Source organism: Genypterus blacodes, unplaced genomic scaffold (assembly GCF_046128005.1).
Source record: "Genypterus blacodes isolate CSIRO-AG114 ecotype Tasmania unplaced genomic scaffold, CSIRO-AGI_Gbla_v1 ptg000110l_1, whole genome shotgun sequence".
Taxonomy (NCBI): Eukaryota; Metazoa; Chordata; class Actinopteri; order Ophidiiformes; family Ophidiidae; genus Genypterus; species Genypterus blacodes.
The window spans coordinates 1,670,744-1,693,204 of NW_027466914.1; the positions used below are offsets into that span (position 1 = coordinate 1,670,744).

Here is a 22,461-nt window from a genome sequence, read left to right on the forward strand (position 1 = left end):
GTGAAGCGTTCTGCTGCTTTCTAAGCGGATCGCAGCTAAGTGACAACAGACCAAACCTCATCCAAGTCTCCCCCCCTCTCCCCCTCCCCCCCCCCCCCCCCCCCCCCCTATACAGCTACCGTTCCTGCGCTCCACCCTGCCTGAGGAAGAGGATGACGAAGCATTCCTCCAGAGCAGCAGCCTGATGGTGAGTTTGCACCTCAGGGCCACCAGACAGCGAGGCAGATACTCCTAGAATCAGAGGTCCCGTCTCCTCTCCGGCCGAGCGTGTGAGTGAGTGTGTGAATGTTACGCAGCCTCGGGAGTGTGTGCAGTAATTAAATGATGATCCATAAAGAGACGCTTTCACAGGAACACCGTAGCTAATCTGTCTTAGTGTAGAGATAATTGTGCAAACTGAACTTAAACGGCCCCATAAAGCTGAAGGTAAACACTGAACTCTGCTGTGGACACCGGGCAGCTTTAGAACTTTATATTAGAGAGGGAGGCGACGTAATCCTGCACAAATGTTCCGGCCGAGTAAAGCTGCTGGATCAACACACAACATTCATTCAATAAGGAGACATTAAGGCAGCAGGACACACATACACAGTCCCAGAGATGCACAGTACACAGTACACACACACACACACACACAGACACACACACACACACACACGCACGCACGCACGCACGCACACACACGCAGCAAAATCTCAAGGGAGAGTTAACATTTGATCAATTAAGACGCAGCCATGCCTGTGCTGTGCTGCTCTGATGTCAGGAGGGAGACAGAGAGAGACAAACAGACATGAGGCTCTCTGGAGACGCTGTGCAGCCGTCACACACCAGGCGGCAAGAAAAACAGCTCGCCGTGAGGGGACAGGGACGCAGACGCAGAGAGAGAGAGAGAGAGAGAGAGAGAGAGAGAGAGAGAGAGAGAGAGAGAGAGAGAGAGAGAGAGAGAGAGAGAGAGAGAGAGAGAGAGAGAGAGAGAGAGAGAGAGAGAGAGAGAGAGAGAGAGAGAGAGAGAGAGAGAGAGAGAGAGAGAGAGAGAGAGAGAGAGAGAGAGAGAGAGAGAGAGAGAAACTGGAGAAAGTAAAGAGTAGGACAGAGGACGGCGAGGACGACGCCGGCTTCCAAAACAAACAAACCCTGGCCGGCTCTATGTGTACGTGTGTGTGTGCGTGTGTGCTCATATTACAAGACTACTAGAAGGGGAGCAGTATGTGAGGTTCCATTTCAACACTTCCACGAGACATGTTTCAGGAGTAAGACACAAAGTGAGGAAAAGAAGAGGACGGAGGGAAACAAAGAGGATAGGAACAATTTCAATGCATCCAAATGACTTCCTGTTCCTATAGGCGGGCCAGAGAGCTGAAATGTGAGCGTGGTGACTCCTTATTCCATTCACACACACACACACACACACACACACACACACACACACACAGGGGGGGAGGATTAGGGGTCAGTTTCCATCACCTGAGTGGAGGCGCTGGATACTCAGAAAGGGCATCCCGCCTGCTGCAGCACCATTTCCATTTCAAAGAGCTTGGAACCCGTGTGTGTGTGTGTGTCTGGCACGGATCCAGCGGTTGGCACTTGGCACTAACCATCCACAAACCCAAAGTACTCCACGCTATTCACCTCGCTAACACACTGACGCTTAGTTTAACCGTCTGCCTGTTCAAGCCAAGCAGGTGAGGCGGGAGAGAGCGAGGGCGGGCTGGAGATGATGGAGAAGGTGCAAGTCTTGCGTAGGGATCGGCGCCCATTATCCAGGCTGTGGACACTTATTACACCTCATTAATAATGCGGCAGCGTTTTTAAGAAGGGTGGCGAGGGAGATAATGTCCACCGGCGCAATAACAAAAGGCTACAGAGCTGCAGCAGCCCACCGCACCATGGAGCAACGGTGTCTTATCCTGGAGATGGGGCGAGGGGTTAATCTGTGTGTAGGTGTCAACCTCCACGATGGCGGGCGAGGCAGCAACAGCTCCCACCGTGGAGAGAGAGAAAGAGAGAGCCTGAGAAAAATCAGACCCCTGACATTTCTATTGTCCGGGCTGAAAGCAAAGGTTGCACAGCAGTAATTACATTTGGTGGGGAGGGCGGAAGCATCGCCAAGAGGTTGTCCGGGATACCTAATCGCGACTGTTTGCGTGCATGCGTGGGACGCCGAGGCCTGTGTTGTGTGTGTGTGTGTGTGTGTTTGTTTCTTGCCAACCCCTCTTGCCCACACTTGCTCAAGCCTCCGTCTAATAACTAACCTTACCCTCTCGCTGGCAGGATCAAGGCTCTGTTTTCAAGCCCAATGCAACAAAGCAGCCGAACCCCCGTGCGGCCTTGATTATTCAGCTGTTGGCGTTCGCTTTTCAAATTAATCCATCTTTAACAATTCTGCAGCGTCTACGCCGTTTGGCACATTGCTGCCCTGTACGCAACGAGCCGTACTCTCCTCTCCTCTCCTCTCCTCCTCCTTATTATTGTGCTACAGGAGCCGGTGATTAATTATGACACTGTGGTCTAAACTGCATCTTCCTCTGCTTATTCAGCCCGCAGTGGCCCCTCTCTCTCCTCATCGCTGCCCTCTGATTCGAGCTTTTTCGCATGATGGTTCAATAAACGACGGGTGAACACAAGCGGCGCCACATGAAACGGGGGGAGCCGGTGAGGGAGAAAAAAGGGAGAGAAAGGAAAGGGGAGGAGTTCTGCCCGTTCCTCTCATCTCGTTTGCGGTCTAATTAATTGATGGCCTGTCCCGGGACGGACGGAGGCGTCGCTGGAGGTGAGGAGCGCTGCATTATGCATGTACAGAGAAGTGTCAGTGTGAGAAAACAAACACACAAGTTGAGGAAGAATAATATCCTTTCTTCCTGCTAAATTCCAACCGTGCGCCCTCGTGTAGATAAAAGGATTATTTATGCTGCCGGGGCAAAACACCGGCACGGCCATGTTGACTTCTCCGCTGCTTATTACGCCAGCAGCAGTCGACCTTTGGGGTTACAAGCGGCTTAAATGCCCGCACTTAATCTGCAGGGGGAGAACGGAGACGGGAACGCGGCCTCGCCCTCTCTCACTTCGCCCCGCAGGACTTTACTGCATTAGCCTTACTTGCGAGATGATTTTGCACATTTGCTGCACATAAACCCTGCGAACACTGAGCCACTACACACCAGGAGAGGAGAGGAACTTATCCCACAATGCATCTGCTGCTTCTCTGCCAGATTGTGTGTCTACATTGGTGTGCAGACATTGTGTTGTGCTTAAATATAAGAATTACCACTGAAAACAGATCAGATATCTCTCACTCACACACACACACACACACACACACACACACACACACACACACACACACACACACACACACACACACACACACACACACACACACACACACACACACACACACACACACACACACACACACACACACACACACACACGTTATGGCTGAAAAGCAGAACAGCCTTGGGGAGAGTTGATTTACAAACGTTTACAGCGGTGAGGCGGTTGCCCTCATTTGTACCAACTCTTCCTCAGTGAAGCCAGGTGGCAGTTTCCTTTGGCTGCACCAGGTTCAGCTCTGAGTTGATACATTTCTGTCAAATATGTGAAGAATGCTGAGGTCGGTCGGGGGGAGGGAAAACATTTACTATTCAGTCAGAGTACACACACACACACACACACACACAGATCCCTGCCCGCCCCTACAGCAGCTCTCACGTCCCACATTTCATATTTGAGAAACCTCTGCTGGTTCTTTGGGGAGTCAAGGTAAAGACATCAGCCGCGATGAACAAACAGGAAGATTTATAGTCCGGTCTCTTATCATGGCCGAACACGTGTGGCCCTCACTGCGGCTTATCATGGCAGAGCATGTGGTCACCAAGCTTAATGGCCCCAGAAACATTTGTCCTGCTCTCTAACAGCGGCATCGTGGCCGTGTTTGCCAAATCAGAAGTCAAGGTAGCCTACGCCGGTGATGAAGAGTAGAGTGCAAAAGAACAGCTCTCCAAAGATTTGTTGATTTTTGTCTGTTTACAACTTTCAATCAAGCTCTGTTGACCTTGGTTTGCTAAATGATTTGCCAAAGCTGTGCCACTGTGTGTGTGTGTGTGTGTGTGTGTGTGTGTGTGTGTGTGTGTGTGTGTGTGTGTGTGTGTGTGTGTGTGTGTGTGTGTGTGCGCGTGCGTGCGAAACAACATGGATTGCGTTCCGTCTCAAGGCGACTCTACAGAGCAGCAACAATGCCACTTATAAGAGGAAAACATTTCTGAACATTGCATCATTATGTTAAAAAATGAGCTTTCTTACAGCTTCCTTTATGGATGCCACTGATGCAGAACACACACGGACCTCTGAGGGCTCTGAACATTATGAATAACACATGATCACAACATAAATACTTCTGTTCTCAACATTTAAATGATCTTTCTCTCTCTGAACTATCGGAATTGGAGTTTTGACAGTATTAACCCCCTCAGCACTGAGGATCGTTGCCTCTTGTCGGAAAAAAGTTAAACCTAAAAACAAGCAACAAACTATTCTATTCTTATTTCACACATGTGGAGGCGCTGGAGGTCCAAAATGATGTGATAATGCAGTTTTCTGGTTTTGTTTCAGTATGGTACTATTAATCACAATCAGTCACACAAGATATTGTTACAAACTGAATGATGTGTGATACTCTGTGTAAGATAAGTGTAGTGTAGTGTAGTGTAGTGTAGTGTAGTGTAGTGTAGTGTAGTGTAGTGTAGTGTGTAATCAAGGACACACAAGCCATAAACCATTAACTGTAGTGAACTAAAAACATCTTCCTGCCTTCTCTTCAGTGCACAGAATATGAATCCGCAGGTAAGAGAAATTGCAAGTAGATGTCAAGAATGCAGCAGCGACTGCACTTCAGGTTGCTGTAACCTCTGAGTCTGACCCTTGGATCACACACCCTCCGGCCAGAAATAATGAGCAATGTGCCCAGCAGCCCTCAACTCAGCCCTCTCCTTAAGTCATACTAGCCTGGAAACAAACTCAACCCTTACGGTGCGGTGAGTTGCTTTAGCTTACAAGCACAGTACGGCTCCTTTCTTTACCGCCAGGAAAGTCACACAGGCTTTCCAAATAAGAGCAGCGAGGGCGGACTTAAAAACAAATCCCCAAATGTCATATGAAACCAGCGCAGAATGACAACAGCGAACCAAAGACTCTGTGTCAACATCTGAGGGCTGGTGGGCTGCTACAGCCTGAGGGCCTTTCATATTCTGAGTTAACTGTCAGTCTCACACCCTCTGTCTGTCCGTTTCTATCAGACAGCCGGTCTCAAAGGCGACGGAGAAGCTTACTGTGAGATTCAGAGATAACCTGACCCCCGATGCCGTTAGAGAAACTGACACTGTTCGCTTTCTGGAGACTGCGGAGTGACATTTGGATAATCAAAAGGAAAGGTCGAGTTAGGGGTGAGGATGTCGAGCTGTCTCAGGCTCAGTCAGACTCCTTTAACTCAGAAAACGCCACGGTAGAGATTCCAACCCGACTTGATGTAAAGGAGCTGAAATCCATACATCAGGAAACCCACAATGAGATCTTGGGCCACATTCAAAAACAACAGCTCGATTTGAACACAGTGCTGCAGCACGAGTGGTGGTCTGTAACAGGGGGCCTTTTGAGTGACAGCTAACAGGAGACTCTGGCACAGGCACTCTCTGAGACGTCTCAGAGCCCCCAGAGCTAAAGGAGATTATGTAAGCCATTCAGTGTACTAGGTCACCCAGTCATGTTGATAGGCACTGCTTCTGTTACACCACTACACTGATTGCACTGATGTTCAGAGTCTATGGCTGAAAGCCAAGTATAAACTAGAATTATGACACAATTGTGCACATATTTGATGTTATTATACTGTCCTTCAATGGTGAGAGCTCAACTAACCCGGGTAACAACCACAACAAATGGATGAGTGTATCTAATCCTGCTTTTAAAGACAGAATGTAACCAAAAATATAATGATTTATTTTGTGATTTTTAAGGAATCTTCTCTCAAAATACACAACAGAGATGCAACTTGTAGCGGTGATGTCATCTATGGTCTAAACCTGGACCTGCGCCAATGATGGTGAGTAATACAACAACTGCTTGCACACTGTGGTATATGGGCCGTTTCTAGAAGCTTCATATTTAAATAAACATTACTTGACATACAACGTTTCAAACTAAATCAATTCTCAACGGACCGAGTGTGTGAATGAGGGCATCGTTTCATGTCTTGATGCTCTGGTTTCTGATGACGTCACGCTGCCAAATTATATGAATAGAGTGGTGCAAACCTCATTTTAAGGTGAATTTTCTACTTCCGTCACGTCTGGAGAGAACCGCTCTCTTTCACTGACACCTAGTCTCTGAACTCAGACCTGTTTTTCTTCTGCTTTCTGACTATGAATGGGGTAAATGAACATATTTGTGTGTGTGGGATGTTTCTACAAAACATCAGACAGCCTTGAAAATGGGATACCTGTATTAATAGCCATCAAAGCCTTTGCACGCCGTTGAAGCGCCCGTAAGTGTTGTCACAGGCAGCAACTGTGATCGGATAGGTAGGATTTTTGGCCGCAGCACAAGATAGACTCATTGTTTCTCCGGTCGTGTCAAATTACTCCCATAGCAGGACAAACCCCAGCTTGTTCCAGACCGCAGAGCATGATGGCAGGCAGCATGTGAAACTGGGCTTTGGCCTTTATGTGGATTTGTTCTTTAGTACAAAATGTTTTTAGAAATTCCCAATTAATTCTTATCTAAAGCTCCGTTCCAGGAAGGACATTTCAGAAAACACATCTGTTTAAAGCTGAAATGATACGACAATTAACTGATTAAGAGAACACAAATCTGCCACAAATGTAAGAATAAGTAAGAAACGATTGACACTTTTGGTCAGGTTAAAGTAAAATGTAATTTACGGATTTGTGATTTAGATATTTATCTCTGATTAATACAATTGTGAACTGAATATTCTGGTTTTGACATTATTTGACTATTCTTGGGAGTTTTGTCATTGCCAACACTAAATGATTAATAATAAAAGCAATAAATAGATCAATCGATAATCAAAACGATCGTTAGGTGCAGCCCTGCAATTTGTTTACTACTGGTCACTCCCAGGAAGGACATTTTGCAAAATACACCTGCTAACAATAGCCAAATGAGACCGGAAGTTAATGGACGTTGACTTCAAATTAAAAGCATAAACCAAACGACAAGCTAGTAACACTGACTAAACCATAAAACTTTTGCTTAAAAACTGATGTTTTTCACTAAGGCGTGTACTTCATAACTCACGATACGTCGCTGTGCGTACAAAACGCCCCAATACTTGTTTTGTTGATTTTGTATTTACTTTATTTTGCCGCTGACCGGAAGTCAAAGCATTGTTATTCCAAACACCTCGACGACACTGACTGGGTGTATAAACACAGAGGTGCCGCTGACAGCTGTCACCTTCTGCTTCTCACTGCCCCGGTTCCTTAGAGGTTAACAACATAAGAAAGCTTCCATGATTAGGTCGAATGATTAGCAAGGAGATGTAGCCGGCTAGTACCACACAAAAGCGTTCCCAACACTCCCTTACACCGAGCGGGTACGACTCCCTCTCCCGTGTAGTGACCAGGAAGAGACGCAAACAACGACCCTCCGGACATTTACACCCATTAAACCCACGCAGGTCACTTTCTGAGGCGTGTATAAGCCGCTGCTAGCTGCTGGTTAGCTTGCTACACAGCCTCCATCAACTTTGTCCCGTGTCCGCTGCCCGGCCTGCTCTCAAAGCGCTCTTACTAGTTTCGCAGCAACGGTTCGGCGTTTGCGAGCCTCCCACCCCTCCTGCACCATTTCCGTGTTTTAAACGGATTCATTTCCACGGAGCCTGTGTGTGCCACGTCAAATGTTACCACGGGTTTGGGCTGAATTTGAACGCAACACGACAGCGTAAATGTGGCTAGAAGCCGCCGAATAGTGTGTTGCGAATAGTGTGTTGCCAAATACTGCGACATTGTTGGTGGAGAGATATAAGCGGTTAATAAGTGACGTGTCTGTATCAATGAGTCCAACACCGCAGGGATATCGTGATGAAACACTTAGTTACCTAGTGCCACCTCGCAGGCTTTACGCAGCTGGGAATGGTGAGCCTTCTTCACCTCCTTGTCGGCCAGGATCTTCTCCAAAGCTCGGGTTAGGAACATGTTTTTCGTCTTTTTGCCCTCAAACATGTCGCACCGGAATTTGGGGCGAGGCGTGCCTGGTCCCGCTGGGGCTGCAACCGCCTCGGATAGAGTTGTATTCCTTTACAAATGTCAGCCGCGGAGCCCAGACTAACAGACAAACATAAATAAACACAGAAAGGTGGGGTGAATCCCTTAGATTTCCATTAACGACCTGCCTCCTGCGCCATGTTGGACAAGAGGAAGCGACGTCACGTACGTTTCAGAGGAACGGCCGCAGTGAGGCAGCAGGGAGGGAGGGAGAGAGAGGAGAGGGAGGGAGTGAGGAAGAGAGAGAGGGAGTGAGAGAGGGAGTGGAGAGGAGGGAGAGAGACAGAGAGGAGAGAGAGAGACAGAGAGAAGTGAATAGAATACTTTTTTACCTGTATTTTGATGTGTGTATGCATGTGTGCGACTGATTTAACGTTAAATCCCAAATTTTTATTCCTGCACTTTTTCATTCCACCCATAATTCATGCATTTCTTTGTGAATGTTGTGCTGATGTTATGATTATCACAACACCTACGATATCAGTAAACATTCCTGTACAATAAAGGTAAACAAATGGCCTCTGATTTGTTATTGTTCTTAATTATTGCGCCTCCTCATTTAATCTCTGGCTTGGTTTATGCATGATTAAAGAAAAGTAAATTATGTTTTGTGTACTTCTATGGGCGTTAAAGTAAACATCATAGTTCACAGTGGGAATTGTTAAACCAGGTGTTTGTGGTCAAAGCTAAGTAATTTATTTATAAAGAGGACATGATGATGATTACTGAAAGGAAGATGAGGCTAATTAATACTAATACTAATCTTCTCAACAGGATTTTATACTCTGTGGTCCCAGATCGCTGCATCGGGATTGGAGGGCTATAGGGACCACACCAATCAGGACCCTCGAAATGGAAAGAGGCGGGGCATATGAGAAGGAGTCAGGCAAGGAATCACACACTCCAATTAGCAAAAAATGGCAAAAAGAAGGACACACATTCATGACATTACATTTCTGCCTCTACACTAAAATGTGCCAGAAGTGAATGTCATGCAACAACATGGACTGCATTTGATCACATTTATTGAAATGTGTTGACATACTCTGCATATTACTTGTCAAAAGTAAACGTTTTTGTGACACTGCCATGGACACATACCTGAGTAATGACAAAGAAATTACCTTCTGAAAAGCACTGAATAGACGTGTGTCATCCTTTACAAAACTCACTCTGAACTGAACGAGCCAAAGCAAATTATTCACACCAACAATGTTGCAGTGATAAAGGCATCGGTACACAAATCAACCTTATAAATCTGGGCTAGTATTTGATATGACAGTAATACAAAAGAATGAAAACATTGTCACCGTTATTTATCAAAGTAATGCTTCTGCTAAGATCTTAAAATATTTTTGTACAACATTAAAAAAAGAACTGTTTCCTTTTAAAAAGTGCTGTGTTATTACAACAAGTGCTTCCATGACCATTCACTGTAAAGAGCTTATTAAAGTATTTGGTAAGTGGGGAGCGAGAGAATATTCTGGGGGTTTGGCACAAAAAAGCAGCACCATCACAAGAATTCTCTCATCTGAGAATGGAAGTCTGGTCAAACAACCTCAAAGCCACAAGACAAACAATGATTCACGCTCTGCAGGGCCTGATAATATCAGAGGAGAATCTGAGGTTGCTGGAATGAGCGAGCTGACAGGATGGAGCTTGGCTGACCCGCTTGATGGTCATATATATGGAAATCTGTCCCTGCGTATGTCACACTTCTTCAGTAGTCCCGATGCGATGGCCTTCACGGCCCTCATTGTCTCAGTGCAGGTTGGGTTGATCTGCGCCTCAGGCAGGAGGAAGCCAAAGTATCCTGTATCCCTCAACTCAAATGCAAAGGCGTATGGGATCCCATTTCTGTAAGCCCAGTCCATGGAGCTTCCTGAGCTAACATCTGTGGATAAAAGTAAAAAAACAAGTTCTTAATTTAATCCACAGGGACATTACGTTGTTGTCGTTTCACTACACTCAGCAACAACAACTTCTGCTTTGCACAACCATAAGGTCTTCATTCTTCTCTTCCACCATGAATAAGAACTCATTTAATTTGAAACTATACACTATAAAACAAACACATAGAGAACTAGAGGAATGTTTCCCCTGTGTTGTACCGAGGCAGCGCATAACACAATATGTAACCCACCATAAATCACTGCTTTTATTTCCATTTTATGAACTCAAAGATGATGATAAAGGGGAGAAACCGCACTCACACAGAGTCGTGGAAGCGGGGCCGTATCTATATCTGACTCCGTAGGCAGAGTAGAGAGCCGTCACTGCGTTATGAGCCGCTGACTCCTGGGGAGAGAAAGCACACAGCCGGGTCATCAGCCAATCTTATGAATTTATTCATGATAGGATTTAATTTAAGCTGTCCAGGTTTAATAACTCTGAGATATGAGGATAACACAGGCGAACGCAATTATTTGATTAATGGATGATTATTAGGCAATTGATCTCTTACCACACAGTTGAAGTTGGGGATAGTGGCGTACTTGTAGGAGTAGGGATACAGCAGCATTTGGGCGTAGGCGTGTATGGATATGTAGGCTTTGACTTGCTTCTTGTGCTTGCGCAGGAACTTGGCAACAGCCTTGACTTCAGGTTCAGACTCAGGGAAGGGGCCACAGTAGGTGTCATCACAGGGATGAGAGGAGGCGCCCTCGTCTGAAACAGGACAGGAAATAGTCACACCCTAGTTTGCAGTTTCTGGCATATTCTGGGTGCAAAATGTGATTTCTGATGAGGTCTCCAACACCAAATATGGAGGTCATAGGGGTTATACACAGATTGTGCAATCATTGTTACACTGAAAGCATTATAGTAGCTGACTACTTGCAGACACTGAATCCATTGAATATGCTTAGAACAGAGCGAGAGTGTGCCCTTGAATGATGTAAATGTGTAACGTGTAAGCTTTGCTTGACCTTAAACCAGACGCTGCTGCAGTCTATAACCTCTTACTGAATCTGTCCTCGGCAATGCAAATTATTTTACAAATCATTTTAGGATGTGAGGAAGAATAAAAAGCAGTATATGATATATACTGTATATACTGTATAGTGCAGAGAGAGAGAGAGAGAGAACACACTTAAATGTTTCAGCACCATGGACAGAACTAGCTCCTTTGCCAAAATTTGTAGGCCCCATGTAGGTTTCAGACAGATATCCGTCCCCTGGGCTCCAGTCTGGGCCCAACTAAAGGAGTTTTATGTTAATTTTCCAATGCCATATTCCTCTAACGTCGACATTTTTATGATATAGTTCACTCATTTGTTTATTGTAGTAGTTTTCTCTGGGCTGTACATGCTACATTTCCCCTTCCCTCCCGCGCTGTTACACAGTTTTCATTATCATCATAATCGCAGGACTAAGCAAATCTCATAAATGATTTGCAGAGTTTGATGAAAGGCTCCTCGCTTGTTTGGGCAGTGTTCCATTCTGTATTCAGGTAGAACCAATTGTTTGTGAGCTAATTTTCCTTTGGGGGGCAGTGATAGTACAGCGGAGGACTACAACCGTATCAGATTCTATTACAGGCCAAGATATGATTATGAGCATATGGTGCCTCCGCTACTCTCACTTTCTCAGCTGACATCACATCTCTGTAGGAACCACAACAAGCTTTGCTGCATTCTCGAAGCCCTCCTGCAGCGATGATGACTCAGCAATCCGCTAAGCATGCTCACCAGATTAAACAACATCAAATACTTAGAGTTGTCACAACAGGAAGTGTTTATCCACAGCTTCCTCTCATTATACGGGGAAAACAAGGCGACGCAGACAAATGATGCTTTGTGGAGCTACAATAGTACGTATCCGTGAGGGAGAAAGGGAAAATAACACTAGCGCCATTCAAATCCTCTCCTTAGGTTGAAGGTCACCGTGATCAAACTCACCGCACCACTTTACTTTCCAGTTTCGGTTGGCGTCCACACCTCGGCAGTCAAACTTGTGATTTTTGGACCGCGTCTTCCTCCAGAATCGATCCTAAGGCAAAGTAAAGGCACAGTCACCAATCCGTCCACTTTGAAATAAAGGATTTGATGAGAACAAAGACATGAGGAGCATAGGAACGCTACAGTACGGTGGTCCAGCTGAAATGGTATCCATCCACATTGAAGACAGGCATGATGTAAAAGTTGAGCTGGTTGAGCAGGCGTCTCATCACAGAGTCGTGCTGGAATGAGCTGAGGGCCTGTAAAGATAAAACAGAGAGTGAGATTACACTGCAAAGTCATTTAAGCAGCAGGTTGATGGGGTTTAAGGTGAAAAATGCTTCAAACTAATGGAGATTCTGGTGTTAAGCTTCTGATAATTCACTGTTGGAGTTCCTGAAGAGCAAAACTGCATGAGGAGGTTAAGGGGATTGCAGAAGGGGATGAGGTCAGCGGGGTAATGCTGCTTATACCCAGACTGAGGCCAGGGTTAATCAGCCTTAAGCTCTGAACAAAGGCAGCATCCTGACCTCCAGTGGTCAGTGTTGTTTACTGCATCTCATCGCCACCTTCAGATCTGAGAGACTCATCTTCTTCTTCTGTCTTATTGTGTGTAAAGTTGCCCCTCCTTCTCCACTTTTATGTGTCTTTCTGGTTTCCCGTCTCTGTCTTCTCTCCGTCCGTCCCTGTCCCCGCCCTCCCTCTCCTCTCCTCTCCTCTCTTTGAAGAATTAATGACTGATCTCACAAGTCGATGGCGTCACCTAAAGGAAATGAATAATTTATATTCTCTTGTCTCGGCTGTTAAAGTTGTGTCTATGCTCACAGATAATATTAAAAGTGTAGCTTCAGAGTGTTTGATGGTTGGATGGTAGCTGCATGTAGATCTGTTTCAGGTTATTATTTGAAGTACAAAGTAAAGCAGAATAGTAAATATGCTAAAGTCTTTCCTGTAGTATTCTTCGGTTTCTTCCTCTCACTTTGCCACATGTTGTAAATCACTCATTTGGCACACGAGCAGGTTAAAACAAACCATAGAAAGTGAACATCAGGTCACTTCCTCTCTTCTAAAGGTACTGACTAAGACTTTAAAGCTGGAATGGAAGTAAACATCTGGGTTATGTTGAACATCTTGAACAATAAAGGCTACTCTGAAATATTTGCATAACTGCGCATGACAAATGAGCAGATGTTCACTTTCTGTCCGCGACCCCAGAGACGGCGGATCGCACGCTTCCTGTTCCAGGGCCGGCGTTCCTGGTGAGAGGCCGTTAACACATGCATTTGTTTACCATCGGCTCAAACAATGTCGGTCTTTTGATGTGCAAAATGTGCAAACTGGAAAGACGTTGCACCTCTTTGACAAACCACTGGCAGAAAGCCGGGCCGATCCACTCTCTGGCGTGGACGCCGCAGTCGATCCACACTGCTTTCTTGTGCGGGCGGCTTCTCTTCCCTAGCTGACAGGAGAAACACACACTTTTAGAGCAGCACAAGCATACATGTACCCGTATGTGTGTGTCATGTTGTCTGATGCCTTCTCCACTACCTGAAGCACGTAAAGCGGTCTTCCCTCATAAGACTTCCCCACGGAGAACATACCCACCAGGTCGGGGTGCGTCCTGTTCATCTCAAACATCCAGCTTTGGATCTTAAACACAGAACACAGACGATGAAAAGGATTTCCTCGAAAGATACACTTTGTGAGAACAGGAGCAGATTTATGCGGCCTTCTGTGTGTTTGCTGACATCCTCGGGGACCCGGGAGCACCGAATGTAAATGCACATAACTTTCCTTTCCTGAATCCTGATGGAAAGCAAATACCCTAAAGCTGCGGAGACGAACTGGAGTGTGTGTGTGTGTGTGTGGGAGTAAAAGAGAGAGGAAGAGACTGAGGGATTGGTGAAACGGAGTAATTGGCAGATGGAGAGTGCCTAAGAGAGAATGTTTGTTTACTTTGTGCGTGCGTGCATGTGTGTGTGTGTGTGTGTGTGTGTGTGTGCGACAGAGAGACTGAGCCTGACGGGGTAAAGTCTGTAGACGGTGGGCTTTCACATCTACCTCATCCAGAGAGTGGTAAACCTCGTAGTCATACTGAGACTCTGACCTCCGCTTGCGAGACGAGCGATATCCCGTCTGCTTTTCAATTTCCCTCTGCAGATTGGAGATAAACACGCTGCGGAGGGGAGAAGAGGAGGGGAATTAAGACCTGGCCTTCATTTCACACACATAAACTCCATATCCACTGATTGCAGATTTGTGTTTTGTGATTCATGCGAGCGTCTGTGACTCAGATTGACAAACTGTACGCTGCAAAGATTGAATGGAGTCTCTGTAAAGCTCGCTATTTGCATAAGCATGAGAAATGTCACCCGGGCAATAACGTCCCGATGTGTGAGGCAAGAATATGAGCGAGCGCTGCCAATCTGAACATGGAGCGGTTTCAGCAAATCCACAGTGAAAGGCTGAAGTCCTTTTTCTTTTTTGGTTCTGTTTCCCATGGCAGGAAGTTACTGAATATATCACATCCTTTATTTTGTTTAGTTCAATAATTTGTTCCAGTAGGTCCCAGTTTGAATGAGGAAGCATCATAATAGGGTCGGGTCGGTTCAGTGGGGGGGCCTGGGTTGACTGTTGACTTATTCATAACACCGATGATGCAACTGCAGCATCCAAAGCAGACAAACATGTTCATCAGAATCTATATGAAAGAGTAAAATAATGCATAAAGTAGATGCAGCAACTTTCCTTTCCTTTCCTAAGTACTTTTTAATTCCAGTTTGGATAGAGTAAACTTTGAAATCCCATAAATATCCTCCTAACAGCGATGAAACGGTGTCAACAACCTACAGGGGATCTGAAAACAAAAGACTCAAACACTTAAAAATGTCGTGTTCCTCCTCCTCCTCCACACTGCCTCTTATTTGTAAAGTGGCAGAGCAAATCACAAATTTGGAAAATCCTCAACTCAAGAGTCGACAAAAAAAAGGTGTGTGTCAGATGTGTGATTCCCCCCCGGCACACAGAGATGACAGTGACGTTCTTCACGGCCGCGGCTGCTTTGATAAAACTCCATCATTTTCCGCATTAATTTCCGAGATAGATGGAGGGTTGAGAGATGAAAGAGCGCACTGGAGGGGAGGGGTCTCTCAAGTGTGTGTGTGTGTGTGTGTGTGTGTGTGTGTGTGTGTGTGTGTGTGTGTGTGTGTGTGTCCCAGCTTTGAGGATGTCTGAGGCCCAAACTGTAGCTGACTGACATATATTCCCGCTCTGTAATTGCGGCGCCCTTTGCGTAACAGATGTGGCTTTGCCTTCTTTTTGGGAGGAGGAGGAGGAAGAGGAGGAGGAGGAGGAGGAGGAGGTTTAGAATGAAGAAGTTCTGCTATCATGAGCACCAAAAGTGTGTGAGTGTCTCTATACAAATGTGTTGTCGGCTGCTGGTCTCACTGGATTCGTACCGATAGTGGATGCGCTCCTGTTTTAAGCGTGTGCGAAGCCCCCGGGCGTCGTCGCGTCTCACGTGTGCGTCTACGGTGTTGTTGTATCGGATCAGGGAGGCGCTGTTGGGCTGCCAGAGGCCCACCTGAGACCCGGGACACAGATAAGCACAGAAAGTGTTCAGCAAAACACACACACATAATTGAGCGGGGGAGCACTCAGTATCATAGGATCACTATTTAGCAAGTAAAACACTGTATAGATGCTTATTCATCTGCAAAAACAAGGAAACCGACCTCGATGACATCACGAGGCTTACTTCCTGTTTGTGCTGAAGACTAAAGCCGACAAAATTCAACAACATTTAGACCACAAAGACCTTATTGCCTCACTGTGGGTGTTTTGTAAAGGAGTAATTAGTTTTGGTTTGACCTGGAAAGTTTAACATTCCTCAAGTCTGCACTTTCACCAAATTGTCTGAATCAGGGGAATGTGGACGACTCCACAGTGGTAATGGGGCAAAACACACCAACTGGCCCCATTAACAGCCTGCTGGCCTCCTTCTGTTTGACCTCAAATGAGCGAACCAGATCCGCCTTTGTGCACTCGCCATCAGGCCAGCGATACCAAACACACACACACACACACACACACAGAGACGCCATGTGGTAACAGAGAGAGAAATACTTGACTCTGACGGAATAAAACAGCGCTAGTTCCCACACTAGTCAATCTAAATGGAATGGTGCCTTTGTGGTACACTTGTGTAGCGCTTGAACATCCTCAGCTGGCTCTCATTTGTAGCACAGGGAGGTTGAGACATGCAGGCTGGCACAGATTCTTGATAATGTGTCAATTGGTGTAATGGTTTACAGAGTGCACTTCACGTTAATTTAACTCTGTTTAGAGCCAGGAGGGCTGAAAATCCTGGTCAGGAATGTGTGTGTCGCCCCAGAAGTATAAACCAGGCTGCGCCGCTGCACTTTTGGCGTTTTTCAAACGCTAGCGTCCTCCCGCGCATGAAAACATGAACGGGTTCTCAAAACAAACCGAAAAGTATAAACAGCCCAGGTACTTCATTCAGGTTTTAACTCCAGGTCAAACTTTATTGTGGAATTTATGAGCTCCCATTCAGTCCAATTAATAATCTAATCCAGGTTTGCCAGATGTGTGTGTGTGTGTGTGTGTGTGTGTGTGTGTGTGTGTGTGTGTGTGTGTGTGTATGGGTTTGAATCACTCCATGCGTATTGGAGTTGCAACATGTGCCCGCCTAGATTGTAGAGTTCCTGTAGGTGGCGCTGTTTTGTGTGTGTGGCCGTGTTTATCCTTCGATGATGCCCCTGATGTGTCTTGATGTCGGTCACGGCGGCTCACGGTGGCTCTGATTTGACCCGGCGGCTTGAGTTGAGGCTGTTGAGTTCGACTCTTGCACTTGAGTCATTGCAGCGTGGGTAAGCTAATGAAAACACACGTCCACAGCTGTTTAAACAGTAAAATGCCGCTGCTCGGCTTTGGCCTTGGCACGCCGTGTCCGCCGCCCTTCCATACACAAAAACACCGGGCCGCATTGAGAGCGGCGGCCTGGCACGCTCCTGGTATCCATCACCAGAAAGCTCAGAAACCTTCCCACCCCTCTGCCGCCTCTTTAGCTTGTCCTTTCCTCACTCAGGGCCGTGTTGATCCTGGACCCCTGACACAAAATCTTCTCTAGAACCAGAGCTTTCCCCTCAAAATGAAAGATTCACCCTCATTCATATTAGATTTTTAAAAACCGACCATAAAGAATTTACATATATACATTTTCTATTCGAGCACTGACATCTGAATGCTTATTTAAAGTAATCAGTGAAATATTTAATCAATTTAGACCCAAACAATGTTCTTTAGGCCATTTGGGTGCTTTTCTCATCCCTGTGACATCATTTATTATGTCATTAACAACTGTGACGTCATTCAGGATTCCATTCATGTCTCCTACTAAAACGGCTCATTTGAATAGTATATAGTAATAATAGGAGTAGTGGTCGTTGTATTGACGTACACACTCCTGCTCTTAAATGATAGTAGTAAAGTGCTAAAGTATGTAGGATGATAGGATATACACTTTTTATGAGGATGAGCTTGTAGTCGTTACTTTAAATGATGTCACCTCTCTGGCATCACATGCAAACACACTTTGGTCTTTTATTACGATTTCAAGAGATCCTACATTTCAAGAGGAGAAACTTTATTTATTAACTTGTCATTTGGCAATTGAGGACAGCCGTTGCATTACATCATCCTCCCAATGTCACACTAACTATCTTTGCTATGTGTTTGCGACCGAAAGAAATGTGAATAAAGGAAAGAAATCCATCCACGGTCCTGGGACTGATGGGTAATTGCTCCCAAATGAGTTTGGGGGAAATAAGCAGATGTCTCTGTGTCCTCCGGGGTTCCCTCTAATTTCAGTATCTTTGAAACACATGTTCATGGAGTTTGTAAACTGTAAAGCCTCCAAGTATTCAACCCCATAATGAAGAAAGCCTTTTGTGTTTTCACTCATCTTTTCTCCGGGTTTCTCGCGGAGACGGATTGCAAAGCGTCCTCTCAGCAGCGTGTCTGTCTCAGTCCGTCTGACGGGCTGTGACAGACGGACTCAAGGTCTCCCCCCCTCAGTAAGCCCCCCTCACACCCCTCACACCCCTCACACCTCACCCTGCCTTTTTGAAGACTCATGCAGAATAATAACAGATAATACGAGCGATTAACGCAATATTACAGAGGCTTTGACGAATCTTCACCAAAACAAGCCTCCATTAAAAGGGTGGAGGTTATCTTGTGTGAGAAAGAATAAGAAGAAATAGACACCAACCTTCATGTGTTCCAGAATCGCCTTGAGCGCCCGGACCTCCTCGTCGTTACTGGGAGTTATCCTGAAGACTTGATCACTGCAACAACAACAACACATCATCTCTAAGTGTTCCGTCACAGCTGGGATTAAAAAGCCTCGGAGGGAGATTTTCAAACCCGCTCGCAGCGAGGGCTTGGATCCATTCTGGCTAAGTGCACATCATTTCAAAAACATCTGGGCCGATGGAGTCACAGGTAATGCGATCGCCTTCGGTGCTGATTGAGGGCGACACTTATAGCAGCAGATGTTTGGTGTATAGGGGGAGAGAGAGAGGGTGGCTCCTGCAGATGACAGGGTCAAAGCCCAGTCAAACGCTCCGTCTCAGGCCTCATTAAAGGATTACATTTCATAGTTTCCATCGCTGGCCGCAGGGGAACACCTGGAACTATTCTTTGGCGTGTACAGTAGCGGCGGCTGTTTCGCATTGCCGTCGTCTAAACCCGCCGTTCGCACACCTACACACGGGCTGATGTGAGAAACACCTGTCGATACGTCAGAGGACATTTTAGTATCAAACGTTTTTGTGATTTTGCGATGAAGGCAAAGCGGAGGAAGGTTACAATCTAATAGATGAGGTATGAATAATATATGATGGCGTGTTTTGTTAGGGTCCACGTGTTGGAGAGCAAAATCAAAGCATCCTCGCCGCTCCACTCAATTTGCTTAAGATCAAAGAAACATTTCATCTCTGCCAGATAATTGAGGGACAAAGTGAAAGAAGACAGAGGTGCTTGTGATGTTTCCCTCTGAATGTCTGAGTCTCATCTCATGAATTTTACATGGTGTTGCTTTTATTCTGCACATCACAACTTCCTGAGGTTGACCTGAGAGATAATTCAGCCGAGACTCTTAATTGCTGGGCTTGTGTGTAGCTGTTGTCAGTCTGCGGTGGTGTTTTCTCTCTCACGTTCCTCTTTACAGCATCACACAGGAAACCCAGCCCCTCCCTAAACAAAAGTAGGCGGCAGATAAGTCAGCGAGCCGTGAGGGACAAAAGGTCCGGGGTGCGTCCCATCCTATGTGACCGGCCCGAGCTCACTTCACAGGCCGCTACATTTTTTTTTTGGGAGCCACAGATAGCTTGTTTCCATGGTAACGGCACCACTAGAAGATGGACAAAATGGACATACGTTTCAAACTTGAGAACTCCTGCTCCTCTTTATCCCAGCTGAAGGCTTTCTTCATCCCTCTAAGATGATCCAGGTTCTTCTACAGCAAAAACCCAAACCATCAGTCGGTTGATTTCCAACAGCAAGACTCTCTCTACAGTATGGAAGCAATTTGTTTTTAAGAGGGTCTGGTTCTTAAACCAAGAGGCTGAAGCTCAACAGTGTGTTGGAGCAAAGTCACCCTCCTCCTCCTCCTCCTCCTCCTCCTCCTCCTCATCACTATGCTTGGCTCCATTTGTGGACTAGAACACAGGAACATAACATTAGATTTGGTTTGGTGGAGCCTGTAGGCGTCTCACACCCACAGATCCTTGAGCTAAGCTGAGCTGAGCAGGACTCCCCCACACTGCTGCATGATGGGACTTTGCCTTTAAGTTCCCATACCTCATTAAAACCCCAGCCTGGTGCGAGGAAGCTAATATGTGGAATATGAGCCTGATGCATGTTAGAGACAGGTAGGGAGGGGTTTCCCAGCGGCGGTGGTCTCCCTCTACATCAAAAGCTCTTTTGAAAAACACACCATAAATACCTTTTTACACGGCGCCTGCTCCTTCACCCAAATCAGTGTATGCCCGGCCCTGATGGTTCCCAGAGGAGAGCCGCCTCATGTTTGCCCAATTGCTCTCCAAACATTTCACCACTAAAAGGTCAAACCCTCTCCGCTCTCACATCGTTTAGGCTCCAGACTCTTTCAAACCTTTCATTGATTTTGATAGAACACGACAAACGCACACACACACACACAGTAACCACACACTGTCGACTTTCTCCTACAGCTTTTTTAGAACAAATAGTTGGGATAGTGGTTTCCTTGGTTACCGCAATCATCCCGGTGACATCTGTGCTTATCGTGACAAATCTGAACGCATTTTTGCACGACCACATGACAGACAGACAGACAGACTTATCTAGCTGCCATCAGAAACCAGGGTGCCCCCCCCCCCCCCCCCCCCCTTCCATCCAGCCGGGGAGGAAGATTTCAAAGGGTATGTACTCCAAACAAAGTATTCTATCTCCAGCAGGGAATCTTTCACAGTAAAGAAAGAAGAAAAATGAATAAAGCATAAAGACTTCCTTTGTTCTCCTCTCTCCTGCCAGCTAAAGGAAGACCTCTTGATGTTTCTACATGACTCTATAGATTATTCCCTGTGGACAACTTTAAATATGAAAGTGGATTTCTACTTGGTTTTCTTCACGTCTCGCCGTTCACACTCAGCATGAACGATAGCCCCGGCGCCCTGGCCCACATAATGAACGGAGGGTCTTTACTCACCCTGCGTAGCGGTTGTGGTAGAGATACGCGGATACGAGACATAACACGTTACTGTAGATTATCACACACGCCAGCAAAACGGGGCCGCGGAATGCGCGTCCGTGATCCAGCGGTGCCATCATCCCGTGGAGAGCAGATCAAAGCCCGCGGACAGCTTCAGCTTCAGCTCGCACTTCCACTCTACCAGGGGTTTGAACGCCAAGTTGGACTCATACAAGTGGTCGCGGATCCAGGTCTGCAGAAAGTCCAGCACACTTCGGGTCGGTGCAGTTAGTTTGGGCGCAGTTGTCCCCTCTGATCCCGGGAGGTGAGAGAGGTGCGAGAGAGAGAGACCCTTAGCTGGGACAGACAGACAGACTGGATGGGTGGGTGTGTGTGGGGGGAGAGAGAGAGAGAGAGCATTTACCGCCTCTTTGAAGCTCTGCGGGGAACTGCAGAGCTCGTTTTTAAAAAACGAGGAGGACCTGAGTCACGTGGCCAAGTTGTCGGCGCGGTTTGGTAACCGGATCCGTCTCCGTTGCGCACGGTGCGCGCAGCAATTACGCTCATCGCCGGGTTACAAATGACATGTTGGACCGTGTAGCCGAGGTGACGCGTAGAGTAAAGTTTAAATGCTGCTTTGTCTGGATGAGGTAGACCTTTAAGTCTCGCCTCACTGCTTTGTCACACTCTAATGCATGAACTCACACACTTCTCACACATCTAGACCTTCATATTACAAGTTGCATGAGTCTTTTAACAGTTGTCCCAGGTCAGAACTTCTCTTAGTAGCGGACATCTGATTCATTCTATGGTCTTTGTGGATCATGGACAGAGAGAGAGACAGTTCTATCCCTCCTTCTCCTCTCTAAGCTGCATCTTAACTAAAGCCTTTCAGTCACATCTCTCTCTATAATCTCCCTCACACAATGAATCAGCTTTAAAACAATGGGACTGTTCTTTTCCGGGTGCCCAGCTGGTGTCTTTACAGATCATTCAGAGCTTTAACATCTGGGAACATCTGGGCGTGACCACGGTTGTGTGCACTCCAGTTGTCTCTATGATCTAATCAGATTCCCATAGACGCCGTTTGGACGACGGTAATGATGTTTATTCCTCCTGATTGAATAGTTTAGAAACAAATGTGTTCCTAGGATCCCTGTGTAAGGATTTTCTCAGATGAAGGGTTATATATACCCCTCCATCCAGAAACTCCAGATACATTTGACGAAGAAGAACTGACAGCACTCTGTTTTGGGTCAGAACCTTTGATTGTTCATTCAGACTTGATGTTTCGGAACTTCGGTTGCTCCTGAATCCTCAGCTTCCTGTTTGTACGTCACGTGATAAGCAGCCTCGTCAATGCCTTGGCACGGCTCCAGCAGGAATCCCTGTGTGGAGCTTTCGGGTTAGGGTTAGGCTCTCCTTGTTATTCTAGGCTTTTCAGCGCCCCCGTTTCATCCTTTACTTATCGCCCAACACAGTGATT

At 46.3% G+C, this 22,461-nt stretch overlaps 2 protein-coding genes across 5 annotated transcripts in view; both read right to left on the reverse strand.

Moving 5' to 3' along the window:
* arfgef1 (ADP-ribosylation factor guanine nucleotide-exchange factor 1 (brefeldin A-inhibited)) overlaps positions 1 to 8,473 on the reverse strand; it is a 34,815-nt gene extending 26,342 nt beyond the window's left edge. For 3 of the 4 annotated variants that reach the window (XM_076161159.1, XM_076161158.1, XM_076161156.1), the window contains exon 1: positions 8,117 to 8,473. In XM_076161159.1, coding sequence (XP_076017274.1) covers positions 8,117 to 8,240 — 124 coding nt within the window. In that variant the 5' untranslated portion in view covers positions 8,241 to 8,473. The remainder of the gene's footprint in view (positions 1 to 8,116) is intronic. The other variant, XM_076161160.1, reaches the window with a different exon arrangement.
* An 861-nt stretch (positions 8,474 to 9,334) lies between these two features.
* cpa6 (carboxypeptidase A6) lies at positions 9,335 to 21,361 on the reverse strand. The gene is made up of 11 exons (XM_076161121.1): positions 20,994 to 21,361; positions 18,513 to 18,588; positions 15,679 to 15,803; positions 14,282 to 14,396; positions 13,769 to 13,870; positions 13,575 to 13,679; positions 12,370 to 12,480; positions 12,182 to 12,272; positions 10,747 to 10,949; positions 10,496 to 10,580; positions 9,335 to 10,176 (listed from the first exon to the last, which is right to left on the reverse strand). The coding sequence occupies exons 1-11, from the start codon at positions 21,113 to 21,115 to the stop codon at positions 9,962 to 9,964; spliced, it is 1,350 nt and encodes a 449-aa protein (XP_076017236.1). The 5' UTR covers positions 21,116 to 21,361; the 3' UTR covers positions 9,335 to 9,961.
* Between the last annotated feature and the right edge of the window lie 1,100 nt (positions 21,362 to 22,461).